This window comes from Ailuropoda melanoleuca, chromosome 16 (genome assembly GCF_002007445.2).
Source record: "Ailuropoda melanoleuca isolate Jingjing chromosome 16, ASM200744v2, whole genome shotgun sequence".
Taxonomy (NCBI): domain Eukaryota; kingdom Metazoa; phylum Chordata; class Mammalia; order Carnivora; family Ursidae; genus Ailuropoda; species Ailuropoda melanoleuca.
Genome location: NC_048233.1, coordinates 79,125,547 through 79,141,498, shown reverse-complemented (window position 1 = coordinate 79,141,498; position 15,952 = coordinate 79,125,547). Strand labels below are relative to the sequence as shown.

The window sequence follows — 15,952 nt, the reverse complement described above, 5'->3', positions numbered from 1 at the left end:
TGCCCCCTCATCAAGCTGAGGAATTTTCATAGTATTCTAGATTTCTGAGCTTTTCTTTTTATAATAATAGTATGAAAGATTTTGATAAAAGATTTTTCTAAATAAATGAGGTGGTCATATTCGTTTTTCCTTGATTCTATTTAAGTGGTTTTGCTTTTCATATATTGAACCATCCTTGCATTCTGAGGATAAATCCTATTCAGTCCTGCTACACAATTATTTTATTATGCAGCTGGAATTTGGTTTGCTAACATTTTGTTGGGTATTGCTGCATCTATATTCATGAGGAATACTGCCTTGTGTTTTTATTTCTTGCAGTGTCTCTGTCTGACTTTCATATTGAAGCAATATAGGCTTCACAAAATGTGTTTGTGATATCCTACTTGTGCATTGATGAGCTACTTCAGTGGGGAGGTACATTTTTAAAATCAGATTTGGGGAAATTCTAGCCTTTATTTCTTCAAATATTCTTTCTGCCTCCTTTCTTCTCTCTTTCCAGAACTCTCATTATGCAAATGTGGGTACACTTGATGGTGATCCACAGGTCTCTTAAGTTCTGTTCAGCTTGTCTTCGTTCTTTTTTCTTCCATTCCTTGCACTGACTAATTCAATTAAAATGTTTTGAAATTTGCTAACTCTTTCTTCTTTCTATTCAAATAATTGCCAAAGCCCTTTGGTGAATTTTCATTTCAGTTATTATATTTTCAGCTCCAGGATTTATGTTTAGTTCTTTTATTATGATTTCTATAGCATTATTGATATTCTCTAATATTGAGACATAATTCTCCTTGTTTCCTTTAGTTCTTTCACTTTCCCTTTGCATCTCTCCCCTGCACTCACTCTCTCCCATGGATGGGACATATTTTCTTGTTTCACTGCATGTCTCAATTTTCATTGAAAAATGGATATTGTGACTATATAGTTTGGAAACTCAGAAAAATCAGGTTCTCCCAACTCAGGTTCTTTGGGGTTTTGTTGTTGTTGTTGTTGTTAATTTAAATTCAATTAGCCAACGTATAGAACATCACTAGTTTCAGGTGTAGAGCTCAGTAGTTTATCAGTTGCATATAACACCCAGTGCTCATCACACCAAGTGCCCTCCTTAATGCCCATCACCCAGTTACCCCACTCCCCACCCACCTCCCCTCCAGCAACCCTTGGTTTCTTTCCCATAGTTAAGAGTCTGTCATGGTTTGTCTCCCTCTCTGATTTTTTCCCATTCTATTTTTCCCTCCCTTCCCCTATGATCGTCTGTGCTGTTTCTTATATTCCTCAGGTTTTTGGTTTTGCTGTTGTTTTGCTTGCTGTGGGTTGTATTTCTTTGTTTAGTGACTTTATAAACTATTTTTACTGACTGTGTGTTTTGTGTGTGGTGTCTGATGCCTCTCCCACTTTAGCTTGAGGTCACTTACTTGTTTGACATAATTGCCTTAAACACCATGGCTAAGTCATTTTCATGATTCAGTGTTTACTTGGTTGCTATACTTTTTGGTATTTTCCATATGTCTGAGTCCAGGTTTATTATGACAGTTTGGCTTGTATTTTATTTTATTTATCTTTTTTTAATAATAATATTTTTATTATATTATGTTAGTCACCATACAGTACATCCCTAGTTTTTGATGTAAAGTTCGATGATTCATTTGTTGCATATAACACCCAGTGCACCATGCAATACGTGCCCTCCTTACTACCCATCACCAGCCTATCCCATTCCCCCACCCGCCTCCCCTCTGAAGCCCTCAGTTTGTTTCTCAGAGTCCATAGTCTCTCATGCTTTATCCCCCTTTCTGATTATTTTATTTTTGTTTTGTTTTGTCAGGGTTTCTGTGGAGTGCCAGGCTCTTGGAATCCTTACTCTTACATTTTCTCTGCCTTTCTCTTATAAGACACTGAATATTGCCTTTAGGGTGCAAAAATTAACCCATCTCCCAAGTCTATGTGTTTAAGTTAACCGTAATTTCAAAGTCTTTGTTATATGGAAAACATTACATATTCCAGCCAAAAAGATCATATATTTGGGGGTGATTATTCAGTGTATTACAGATTTATTTCTCACATGTGAGAGTATAAGTTTATAACACAGGTTGTCTGGGGAGGTGCAGGAGCTCTCCATGTCATCACTCAAAAACACAATTTGGCAGTTTCCATCTAATTAAACATATACTTACTATCTGACCCAGCAATCCAACTCGACACATTTATCCAATGAAATTAAAATCTAGACTATGAAAAAATATTAGGTAAATGTTTAGCTGTACTTTATTCCTAATTCTGAGACATCAGATGGGACACAAGTGTCCCCTAACTGGGAAATGGATGAACAATCTATAGTGTCCCTATAATGAAATATAGCCAGCAAGGAAATAAACAACTTACTACTAATATATTATGGGTTGAACTGTGTCTTCTAAATTTTATATGGTGAAGTCCTTACCCCCAGTGCCACAGAAGATGGTCTTTAAAAGTAGGGTCATCTCAAATGTATTAGTTAAGACGAGGTCCTACTGGAGCAGAGTGGGCTTCTAGGTCAATATGACTGGTGTCTTTTTGAAAAGGGAAAACTTGGAGAGACATAACACAAGGAGAACACCTTGTGAAGATGAACACAGAGATCAGAAGGAGGCAGCAGAAAACAAGGAAATCCAAAGACGGCCAGCAAAGCACCTGGCAGCTAAGAGAAAAACATGAAGTAGATGCCTCTTAGAGCTTTCAGAGGGAACCAGGAGAACCATGTTGCCAGCTCCTTGATCTCAGGCTTCTAGCCTCCAGAATGTGAGACAATAAATTTCCATTATATGGGCCATCCAGTTTATGGTACTTTTTTATGGCAGCTCTAAGAAATTAATACAGCTAACAGTACGGATGGGTCTCAGATGCACCATGCTAACTTGAAGTGGCCAGAGTCAAAGTCTCCATGCGCTAAGATTCTCTTTAAATGACTTTCTTGCAAAAGCAAAGGAATATGGACACGAAATGGCCCAGTGGACACCATGGGTATTAGGTAGGAAAGGGGATGACCACAAAGAAACTCCGAGATTTTGTTTAGATGATGGAACTCTTCCACATTGTGATTTTGTTAATGGTTACATGACCATATAAATTTGACCAAGTTCAAAGAGTTGTTCAAGCTATAATATTAAAAACTATAAAATTACTGTTTGTAAATTATACTTTAATTATAAATTAGGGGGGAAAACAAGTAATACAAAAACATGCATGCACCCTCAACATATCCAAGTCCCCACAGGCAATTTAATTGATTTTTTCCTAGAAAAATATGAGTTACAGATGCCCTCCTGGGATGACATCCCCAGAGAGCTCATGTCTCTGGAACTCCCTCCTGATCCCCATGAGTTAGTCTCTAAAACTCCCAAGATGACTTAATGTGACCTCATTTGAGAAGGACCAGACTTGCTGGGCCCCTTTGGCCATCGTGTATTTATTTGTCTGAATGTTAGTGGTCTTTAGTACATGCAGCACTTTCCTCCCACCCCCAAATCCTGACCTGAGGATTTGTCATGAATCTCCAATCATGGCCAGGACAACACCTCAAGATGAAAATTATATTCATTGACTTTAGAATGATAACCCCTTGGACAGGTGTTTTATAGAGGATCCCTCATTTGCTATTCACAGACACTATTCCTTGAATTATGTGGGAGAGGTAATTTTCTGCTTTTTTTCTTTTTGAGATAAGAAGATTAGAGACTCCTCCAAGAGTACACAAAGAATGAATAGTGGATTCCCCATTTGAACATGTGTTCCTGGCTCCATCTTGTGTTCTTCCCCTCATTTACCTTAAAGATTTTGGAACTATTTGACCAGTACCTGGTAGAGAATATCTCTCACAGCATGTATGCATCATCCCATGGCTGAATTTCCGTTTCCAAACTCACTCTTCAGGATTGAATGCACCTTCTTTTCCAGCAGCAAGGTAAGCTTCTATGTTCTATCTACACTTTTAGTGAGAAATGTAATTCAAGCAAAACTAATAGGGCATCTATCCCTGCTACAAGTGATTTAAGTACAGAAATAAATTCTTAAAGCAGTGAGTTGAGGCTGTACATATGTATCAAAACTTCCTCCTGTAGGGAGTTTAGTGATAATTTTGAAAATTATTGTGTCACTCTCCTAAAAGAGATCAGTAAAAATAGATGGATAGGTGATGCTCTGACTGGGTAGGTGTTAATTTTATCTTATTCACTACCTGTCGAAAGAATTAAGGAGGACTGCTGTAAACCAATGATTAACAAGTGACAAATGTCCTTCTAAAGGCTTCCAAGTCAAATGTAAAGATTAAAAACAAGATTCCTACACACAAGATTATATTCAAATAAACTATATTAAGACATGTAGGGGCACCTGGGTGGCTCTGTTGATTAAGCATCTGCCTTAGGCTCAGGTCATGGTCCCTGGGTCCTGGGATCGAGCCCTACATCGGGCTCCCTGCTCAACAAAGAGCCTGCTTCTTCTCCCTCTCCCACTCCCTCTGTTTGTGTGCTCTCTCTGGCTCTCTCTCTGTGTCAAATAAATAAATAAATATTTTTTAAAAAACCCAAAAAAATGTACTATGGGCTAAAGATACCAACAAACTAGGAACTTTCTACCCATTGATCCCTGTGATACAACTGTGGGATAACCGTAATGAGAGAAACAATGAGTTTAAGAAAGGGGATACTTTCAACCCAAACTGAAACATGGATATTAAGAAAGAAATTAAGCAAAAGAATGACTCACGTGCAGTAGCTGGAACAGCCATTTATGCAGGCAGAATATGGACAGACTGAGAAACACTGAGGACCCAGAAGATCCCAGGAGACCAAGTGTGTGATATAAGGCATACTGAAGAGGGAGGCCAGCTGACTAAACATTCCTGCTCACTGAGCTTTGACTATCACCTCTGACCTTCCTGAAACCGACGGAGAGGCTACCATTCCATCCTAATACCAATAGTATACCTTATACTGACCAGGCTGTGCTAAATACTCAGCATTTTGCTCACTGGTTTTTATATATCATTTACCTCTTACAATCATACCTTGAGTAAAGTCTCATTACTATTTTCATTTTATAGATGAAGCAAAACAGGTTCAGGGAGTTAAGTTAGGACCAACGACTCTTCAAGAGTGAATAGTAGGGCTGGCATCCACCTGTTCCCAGAGCCCAACCTTTATACTCAATGCCATGCCATCCCCTCAGGCTGCCTCAGCTGGTTGTCTGAGCCCCTGCTGGTACCATTATCTGAGCACACGCACTATGCGAGTACCTCCCCATCACTTCCCTGTGAAACCCCAAACACTGAGTTTAGGGCATTGGAGACATAGAGTGATTGTTAACTGAGTTAAATTCAATTTGATTTAAATTCAGTTGAGATTGATGGCCTTGAGAATCACTCTGCCTAGGCACAAAGTTTCAGGTTGGCAGTACTAATTTTGTAAGCCTAAATACAATATTCAGGCTCTGTGCTTCATAAATTACACGGGGATAACAAGTAATCAATCTCATAGGGTTGTTGAGAGTAATAAATGAATATTCATCTAAAGTGTCTAGAGCAGTTCCTGTCACCTAACAACTATAGATATAAGCATTAACTTGGTTCAGGGAACTGAATTGACAGATTCATTCAAGACCTCTAATCATAATCAAGATGTTATATTTTCTACATCTCAGCTTATAAATTTACAAAATTGAAAAGTCAGAAAATAATCCGTGAAATCCTTCATTTCAACAACATGAAACTTGACCAGTAATTTGTGCCTTAAATTTTATTATCTACTTCATATTTTAGATATGGAGATATTAAAGTACAAATTATTGCTATAATGAAATATTGTGTGTGTATACATATATAGTATATGTGTGTGTGTGTGTGTGTGTGTACACACAAACAATATTGAATAAATCTCCATTCAGTCTCTCATTTGTTTATGACTCTGTCCTTTTATTCCATTGCTACAGGGCATCCGGTGATTCCCAAACAACACCCATGGAGAACAACACGGAACTGACTGAGTTCATCCTGCTGGGACTAACCAGTGCCCCAGAGCTGCATATCCCCCTCTTTATCATGTTCACCCTCATTTACCTCATCAATGTGGTTGGGAACCTGGGCATGATGGCGCTGATTCTCCTGGACTCTCGTCTCCACACGCCCATGTACTTCTTCCTCAGTAACCTGTCTCTGGTGGACTTTTGTTACTCTACAGCTGTCACTCCCAAGGTCATGGCTGGATTGCTTATAGGAGACAAAGTCATCTCCTACAATGCATGTGCTGCTCAGATGTTCTTTTTTGCAGCTTTTGCCACTGTGGAGAGTTACCTCCTGGCTTCAATGGCCTATGACCGCTATGCAGCCGTGTGCAAGCCCCTCCATTACACAACCACCATGACGACAGGTGTGTGTGCTTGTTTGGCCACGGGCTCCTATGTTTTTGGTTTTCTGAATGCTTCTGTTGATGTTGGAGATACATTCCATCTCTCCTTCTGTAAGTCCAATGTGATCCATCACTTTTTCTGTGATATTCCTGCAGTCATGGCTCTCTCTTGCTCTGATAAACATGTCAGTGAGCTGGTTCTTGTTTTTGTAGCAAGCTTCCACATCTTTTTGGCTCTCCTGGTTGTCTTGATTTCCTACCTGTTCATTTTTATCGCCTTCCTGAAGATGCCTTCAGTGGAGGGATACCTGAAAGCTATATCCACCTGTGCCTCCCACCTCACTGCAGTGTCCATCTTCTATGGGACAGTCATCTTCATGTACTCGCAGCCTGGCTCCAGCCACTCCATGGACATAGACAAAATGGCATCCGTGTTCTACACTATGGTCATCCCCATGCTGAATCCTGTGGTCTACAGCCTGAGGAACAAAGAGGTCAAGAAAGCTTTCAAGAAGGTTGTTGAGAAGGCAAAATCATCTCTAAGCTTCACCTCTTAGGGTTGCTGGATCCACAGTAACCCAGTTCCGTTCCTGTCTGTTCTTCTCCATGCACTTACTCAGGGGTTACAGCCCACACAGCATTTAAATTACTGACATGATACTTTCCTCTTCAAAATCCTGTCACCATGAAAGAAGATAGCATGTCCAGTTGTGTAATATCTGGATGAGAATAGCCATAAGGACCTTAAATATTTACTGATCATGCTTATCATGAACCTTATGAATTGATATATTCATATTGTTCACATTTTCTCCACCATGTGTTAATGAAAGTATATTTGTAAAACAGGGCTCAAAACCATGAAAACAAATGCACGCAAGGATCCTATCTGTGTAGATACATACAAAAGTGGAAAATTCGTTTAAAAAGTAGCTAGAGTTGTGTATAATACCCAGTGCAACTAGTGAATTGTTGAACACTATATCAAGAACTAATGATGATGTACTATATGTTGGCTAACTGAACATAATAAAATAAAATAACAAAAAAGAAAAAAGAATTATCAACATGCAAAAAAGTAGCTAGAGTATGGCTAGGTTTTAATACAAAAGTTAAAATAATTAATTTATTATTGGATCAGAGTATAAGTTTACGTCTAGCATTTTTTGTTTTTTTTTTCTAGTTTAAAAAATTATTCCAGAATCATGGAACATTACATCAAAAACTAAGGATATACTGTATGGTGACTAATATAACAAAATAAAAATTATTATTAAAAAAAAATAAAGACAAAGTGGCTAAAAAAATATTCCAAGAGTCCAAAATGAAGAAAAACATGACATGGATTTTATTTTTTTTTATTTTTTTTAAAGATTTTATTTATTTATTTGACAGAGATAGAGACAGCCAGCGAGAGAGGGAACACAAGCAGGGGGAATGGGAGAGGAAGAAGCAGGCTCATAGCGGAGGAGCCTGATGTGGGGCCTCGATCCCATAACGCCAGGATCACGCCCTGAGCCGAAGGCAGACGCTTAACCGCTGTGCCACCCAGGCGCCCCATGACATGGATTTTAAAAGAGATTTTATTTGTGTGTTTATTTGAGAGAGAGAGGCATAAAGAGAGGGAGAGAGCAGGGAGAGGGGCAGAAATTGGAAGGAATCTCAAGCATACTCCAGGCTGAGCACAGAGCCCAACACGGGCTCGATCCCACAACCCTGAGATCATGACTTGAGCTGAAATTAAGAGTTGGATATTTAACTGACTGAGCCACCCTGATGCCCCATGACACGGATTTTTAAATGAAAGTATGTACTTTTTTTTATTTAAATTTAAAAAATTTTAATTAAAAAAATTAAAAAGCATGTACTTTTTGTTGGAACATTTTTTTCAGAGCTATATGTCTATAAAATCTTGAAGGAGTTAATATTTGTGTCTTCAGAAAGCCGTTTGGTAGAAAAAGTAATGAGAATTTTCGAAAGCAAGAAGACCAAGGTTTAAGAAGGGATCAATTGATGATAAAGAAATTTCTCAATCTTTCTGTGTAGGACTACCAACTCTTTGACTTTGTGATATAAATGCATGGAGTAATAATGATGTCATCCATTTCTGTCTCTGAAAATACTATGAGATGGCTAATGCCACTCATGCAGGAATACTTTAGGTTCAGATAAATTATGTCTTGCTGCTCTCTTATTCATTCCCTCTTTGCTCACACTGCGTTTCCTGCAGTTTCTGGACAATCCAAGCTCCTTCTGTCTCAGGGTCTTTCTACTTGCCAGTGCTCAGAAAGCTCCCTTACTTCCCTCAGGTCTTTGCGTAAATGTTGCCATGTCATAGTCATCCCACCCCCCATGGACACTGTTCTCAACTTGCTTTATTCTTCATCGTTCTGATCATTCCTCAACTATTTCTATTTTTTTGTTCATTTGTTTATTCATTTACCTATCTACCTAGAATGTACACTGCACGAGAAGAGTGATTTTGTCTAGTTTACTAACAACTTCATCCCCAGTACATAAAGTATAGCCTGGTTCACACTAATTTCTCAGTAAACATTTGTTAAATCAATCAATCAATCAATCAATCAATTAAGCTGTGAGTCCAACAGTTAATATATTTGAACTACTGATAATTTAGTTCATTACCTATTACGCATTCTTTAGAAAAGAATTCTAGAACATTTCATATGACACAACTAGTTTTGGGGCACTTGGTGGCTCAGTCAGTTAAGTGTCTGACTTTTAATTTCGGCTTAGGTCACGATCTCAGGGTTGTGAGATCAAGCCCTGTGTCAGACTTGATGCTGAGCATGGAGCCTGCTTGAGATTGTCTCTCTCCCACTGCCGCTCTCCCTCTGCATGCTTGTGCTCTCTCTCTCTTAAAAAAGAGGAAAAAAAGCCACAACTATTTTTTCACTCACTACTTGTATTCCCCAGATTTGGAAAAATTAATCTTTTGAAAACAACATTGTCAAATGGATAACATATAACCAACTTTTAAATTAAAATTTTCTCATTAAATGGCAAATAACATAAAATTAATTCTATTTACTAAATCATACAAAGGCAAAGTATATACAGTTTCTTAATTAATAGTGCTTTAAAGTAAATTATGAAATCAGGTAAGAAGGTTATGCCAACTTTCTTGTTTTTAAGAACTACTTTAAGTAACCTATTAGCTTTATATCTTCATATAAATTTTCAATCAGCTTGTTAGTATTTCCAAAATTCTTCCTCAAATTTTGATTGAGATTAAGTTGAATGTGTAAATCAACATGAAATTGGCATATTAAAGTCTTCTGATCCATGAACATGAGATACCTTTCCTCCTGTATAGCTTCTCCCTGATTCTTTTTATTGGTGTTTTTGGTTTTCTACTTTCCGGTACTGCACATATTAAGTTAGATTCTACCTAATTGCAAATTAATGACCAGGGGGCTCTGCACACAGTCTGATCCCTCTACAATGACATCTTGTGGAGCCATGTTGGGATTTCAGAGGATAATGATAAGAATGAGTAGGGACTTTTAGAGACATGGAGTTCTCAGGGGAACAGGACCCCTTGAGGGCATCCAGAGTTCCTCATCCAACTTACTTGCAGAAGAAACAGTTTATTTCTAGGGACTTTGCTTGAGTTGTTAAGTGAGCACACAGATACATTGTCATTTCTTCTTTTCCTATTTTTGAAAGACATTAGCTCTATAATATAAAGTTCTCACATTTCTGTATGCCCATTCCTGAGAGTTTAGATAAACGTATGCAGTACCCACCCAGATCAATATACAAAACAGCCCCATCCACCCAGAATTGTCTCCTGCTTCCTTTGCGGTTAGCCCCTCCCATCCCCACAGACCCTCATAACTTCTGATCTGCTGACCCCCCCATATAGTTTTGTTTTTCACATTGTCATAAAATGGAATGATAACAATATGCAACCTCTTGAGTCTGGCTTCTTTCACTTAGTGCGGTGCAATTAAGATGCATGCATATCCTTGACTGTATCAGTAGTAGGTTCCTTGCTGTAAAGCTTCATTCCTTTATTGGGATGTAATTTATCTACCATAAAACTCACCAAAGTATACAATTCACTGGTATTTAGTACACTTACAAATTTGTGCAATCATCACCCTAGTTAATTCTTGAAGATTTCCCTCACCTCAGAAACACTCTACACACCCAACTAGCAGTCAATGTTCATTCCCTTGCAACCCCCTTCCTCTGGCCCTAGGCAACGATTAATCACCTTCTATCTCTATGGAGTTGCCTAGTCTATACATTCCCTCCATGTCTTGTGTGATACGGGATCAATTGTGACAGACCTCTTCCACTTGTCATAATGGTTTCGAGGTTTATTCATATCGTATCATGCACCAGTACTTCATTCTTTTTTGTTGCCTAGAAATACTCCTCAGCATGACTAAACCACACTTTGTTTATTCACTCTTCACTTGATGGGCTTTTGGGTGCAGGTGGTGTTAGTGTTTTAGATATGGGTGCTCACAGAAGAGCCTTGGAGCTGGTGTTTGAGGAAAGCATGAACACAGCTCTGGGGTCTAGTGTGTGGGTATTCCTGTGGCCATGGTGGTTCCAGTGTGCTAGGTGTAGGCACTAGTGGAGTGGCTGTGCAGTTGAGGTAACTATAAAATAATGCAGAAGAAATTAAGGAAGGTCTAAATAAGTTGAAAGACATGCCATGTTCATGAGTAGGAAAATTTAGTTTTAGTGTAAGATGTCAATGCTATCCAAAGTGATCTAGAAATTAAATAAATTCCTTTCAAGATCTAATAGCTTTTTTGGCCAACACTAAAATGCCAAACTTAAAATTAATTTGAAATTAGAAAGGACCCAGAATTGCCAATACAAGCTTGGGAAACAAAATCAGAGGAATCATACTTCTTGATTTTAAAACTTACTACAAATTTACAGTCATAAAACTGTGTGGTAGTGACATTAGGATAGACTAATCAATCAGTGGAATAGAATTGACAGTCCAGAAATAAACCCATACATATGTGATCAATTGATTTTTTCATGGATGCCAAGTCCATTGAATGTGGAAAGAACAGTCCCTCCAAAAAATGGTGCTGAGACAATAGGATTTTCATACATTAAAAAAAAAATTAAAGTTGTATCCTTACCTCACATCATATACAAAAAGGGGACTCAAAATGGATTAATGACCTAATATAAGAACTAACCCATAAGTTTTTAAAGGAAAACATAGAGGTAAATTTTCATGACTTTAAATTTATGTATGGATTTTTAAATATGACATCAAAAGCATAAGCAATAGGAGAAAAAAAGAGACTGATTGGACTTCATCAAAATAAAAACACCAAGAAAGTGGGAGAATAACCAAGAAAGTGAGAAAATAACCCACAGAATGGGAAGTACATTTGCAAATCACATGTCAGATAAAGGTTTGATCTTCAGAATGTATAAAGAGCTCATACAATTCAATAATGAAAAAAACAACACAAATTAAAAATGGGTAAACATTGCTGCTATGAGCATTGGGGTGCATATGGCCCTTCTTTTCACTACATCTGTATCTTTGGGGTAAATATACAGTAGTACAATTGCTGGGTCATAGGGTAACTCTATTTTTAACTTTTTGAGGAACCAAATTGTGGAAGGAGCTGAGATGCCCTTCAATAGATGAATGGATAAAGATGTGGTCCATATATACAATGGACCTTCTTCTTTCTCTGCCTCTTTGCTTGCTTGTGTTCTCTCTCTCTCAAAAAAAAAATTAAACATAGAGTTACCATATGACCCCACAATTTCACTTGATGGTTTATGCCCAAAAGAATTGAAAACATACATTCAAACAAAAACTGGTATAATACTCATAGCAGCATTATTCACAATTGCCAAAAAGTTGAAACACCCCAAATATCCATCAGCTGATGTGTCAAATGCGGTCTGTCCATATAATAGAATATTATTCAGCCAGAAAAGGGAATGAGGTACTAACACATACTAAAACATGGAAGATCCTCAAAAATATTATGCTAAGTGAAAGAAGCTGAACATAAAAGGACAAATATTGTATAATTTCACTTTTATGAATTAGCTAGAATAGGTAAACCAATAAGAAAAATGATTACTTGTTTACAGGGCGTTAGGGAATAGGAGGAATGAGGGTAAACACTAACATATATTGGGTTTAATTTTATGGTGATGGAAGTGTTCAGGAAGAAGATACTTGGATGTTGCAAAACATGAATATGAAAAGCCACCAATGGTAGACTTTGAAATGGTGAATCTTATGTGATTTACATCTCAGTAAAAAATATTGAAAATAAAAAGAATGAAATTGAGCCCATTCTTCACACCACCTACAAAAATTAACTCAAAATATAAACCTGAGTGTAAAAGTTACACCTCTAAGATTCCTAGGAGAAAATATAGGAATAAATCTTCATAAACTTTGGTTGGACAAAATCTTTTTATGTATACTACCCAAACCACAAGCAATAAGAGGAAAGATATGTATATTGGATTTCATCAAAATTACAATATTTGTACTTCAGATCACCATCTAAAAAATGATACGTCAATCTAGAAAGTGAAAGCAACTATTTGAAATCTTATATCAGATTAAAATCTGACAAAGAGGAATGAAGTATTGATACATGGTAAAAACTGGATGAACCTTGAAAACATTATTCTAAGTGAAAGAAGCCACTCACAAATGATCACATATTCTATTATTCTATTTATATGAAATTTCCATACAAGGCAAATCTATAGAATTAGCTTTGCGGTTTCCTGGGGCTGGGGTGCAGGTGGAAGGCAACGGGAGTGACCGATAATCAGTACACAGTTTTTTTTTTCATGTGATAAAAATGTTCTCAAGTTGTGGTGATGGTTGCACAGCTCTGAATATGCAAAAAAAAAAAAAACTTTGAATTATAAACATCAACAAGTGAATTTTATTTTTTTAAGAATTTATTTATTTATTTTAAGAGATTATGCCCAAGTTGGGGGAGGGAGAGAAAGAATCTCATGCAGATTCCACGCTGAGCACGGAGTCCAATGCGGGGCTCAATCTCATGACCCTGAGATCATGAGCTAAGCCAAAACCAAGAGTCAGATGCTCAACTGACTGAGCCACCCAGGCGTCCCAACAGGTGAATTTTATAGTCTGTTAATTATATAACAATAAAGCTGTAATTTTAAAAAGACATAATAAATGATAAGGGGACCTGTACTCAAGGATCTGTTAAAAAAAAAAAGAAAAAGAAAGAAGGACACGCAGACAACAAAACATACATAGCTTATTATATGCGTATTAGGGCAGGATAGACTTTGTCATTTGCAGTAGCAAATCAGCCCCAAAGTCCAGGATTTAACACAACAAAGATTTATTTCTTACTTCTGCTGTTACGTGCCTCTCTGCATGTGTTCATTCAAACCCACAGCTGGTGGAGGCTTTGTCGTCTGTAGCTACCCCCCTGGAAGGGGGGTACCGTGACGGGGAGGCAGGGGAGAGGCAGTCCATAGCTGTGTACTGGCTTTTCTATACTTCAACCCAGAAATGACACACATCAGTTCTTGTCCAACCCATCACATGGAACTTGTTCATGGCTCTACCTGGTTGCTAGCAGACGAGGAAATGAGGGGCGCAAATGCAATGTTTGAGCACCGCTGCTTTTGCTCCACGTAATGTATCATTTTTTACTGATGGTAAAGTAGTAACACTTAAATTTATTGACCTCTTGATATGTGCTAGACATCTCATTAAATCTTTAGGATGCTCCTATAAGGGATATATAGTATTATCCTTCTTTTTATAGGTGATACTTTGAAGTTTTGAGAGACTGAATAACTTGGCCAAGGTCACCCTGCAACAGGTGGCAGAACCAGAATTTGAAGGCAGGCCCCATGACTACACAACTCAAACTTGCAGCAGCTACATTGCGCTGCATTGATGAAGGAGAGATAATTCTGCCTGGTGCTTGTTTGTGGTCAAAGATGACTATGCAGATGAAAGAATGGATCCACACCCTTAGTTCTAAAAATGGGGAGGAATCCCCCCAAATATCCCTGAATCAGCTCTGTAGGTTAAGATAAATGAGTATTTTGTTTTAAAAAAACATTCCTGGAGGGACGCCTGGGTGGCTCAGTTGGTTAAGCATCTGACGCTTGATTTCAGCTCAAATAATGATCTCAGGATTGTGAGATCGAGCCCCATCTTGGGCTCTGTGCTCAGTGTGAAGTCTGCTTGAGATTCTCCCTCTCCCTCTGCCCCTCCCCACCACGCACTCTCTCTCTCCCAAATAAATAAATAAAATCTTTAAAAGCTAATTTAAAAATATAAATAAATAAATAAATAACATTCCTGGGGATAATTGGAGGCCTTTAAGAAAGATGTAGATTTGAGAAAGCTTGTATGAGTTCCTGACATCACCTAAGCCAAGATCTTAGTGAGGTTTTTTATTTTTGTTGCCTAGCATGGCTATGGTACTGCTGATTTGCCGATTGGAGGCTCCTCTCCAAGCTTCCATTCCCTCGTGTCTTCAAAAGCACTCTCAGCTAAAATACACACAGACACTATCCTCTGATGGGTCCTGTCAGGTTCAGGTCAGAAGGACCAATCCTGGATCTGGAGCCTCCTGAGATATCCAGTCACACAACACTAAATGTTCCCCTGAGATCTGTGGTATGAAAAGATCATTGTCTCAGCCCTGGTGTTTGTAAGAGCACAATTATGCTCTACAACACAGCACTCCACAGGTGGGGAAGGAGCTTCTCCAGCATGATGCTTCCCTGGTTATGGACTTCTGGTCAACAGTGTGGCCATGAAGGTTTTCCATACTCTTGTATCCTCCTTTGTTCCTAGGACAAAAGTAAGTATCAAGAAAACACACAACCGTAACCGATTAGAAAGGAAAGGGGCTCCAGAAGGTCCAACGATGTTCATTTTACAAATGAGGAAAACAATTTCAAATCAGCTAGATCATAGATCCCCTGTTAGCTGATCATTCACCACTCTCTCCATGGATTGCAATCAGATGTCTTAAATGAATGGTTGGTGTGACAAAGTCAAAAAGGGAGATCGTGCCTCCTTATTCCTTTTATTTAGAGCATGCTAGAGGAATAGCAGTGCAAATATAGCTCCCTTTCTGAACCTCAGGAGTTGTAGAACTTTCAACATCTGTTTGGGTATCTTGAGCATAAAGTCATTTTCCCTGGGAACGTCAAAGTTTTGGATTTTCAATATTATGGGCTGAATATCCTGCAGTAACCATGAGATGAGATAGACCGTGGAAAGTAATGGCTTAGAGTGCTTGACTAAAATGTTAGCATCTTATGCTTTTCAAAGAACTTTCATATTTCTTGTCACATCAGAGCATAAAAGCAGCCTATGAGGAAGATGGACAGTGTTTCATTGTGAATTAAGAAGATATGGCCAGCATCAGGTCTATACCCAACTGATTATCAACAGAACCAGGATCAGAATTGGGCATGTATTTGTGGTAGAGTGGTATCCACACCCCTACATCTCAAATTCCTGCATCAAAAGAAGCTGTTTTGTGTTCCTATTATACCTACAGACAGTATAGATA

General features: G+C 38.2%; 1 protein-coding gene across 1 annotated transcript; it reads left to right on the top strand.

Moving 5' to 3' along the window:
* The first annotated feature begins 5,989 nt into the window (after nucleotides 1-5,989).
* Nucleotides 5,990-6,934, top strand: LOC100475813 (olfactory receptor 5B2). The gene has a single exon (XM_002922702.2). It carries the CDS (start codon nucleotides 5,990-5,992, stop codon nucleotides 6,932-6,934), a length of 945 nt encoding a protein of 314 aa, XP_002922748.2.
* Nucleotides 6,935-15,952: the final 9,018 nt, after the last annotated feature.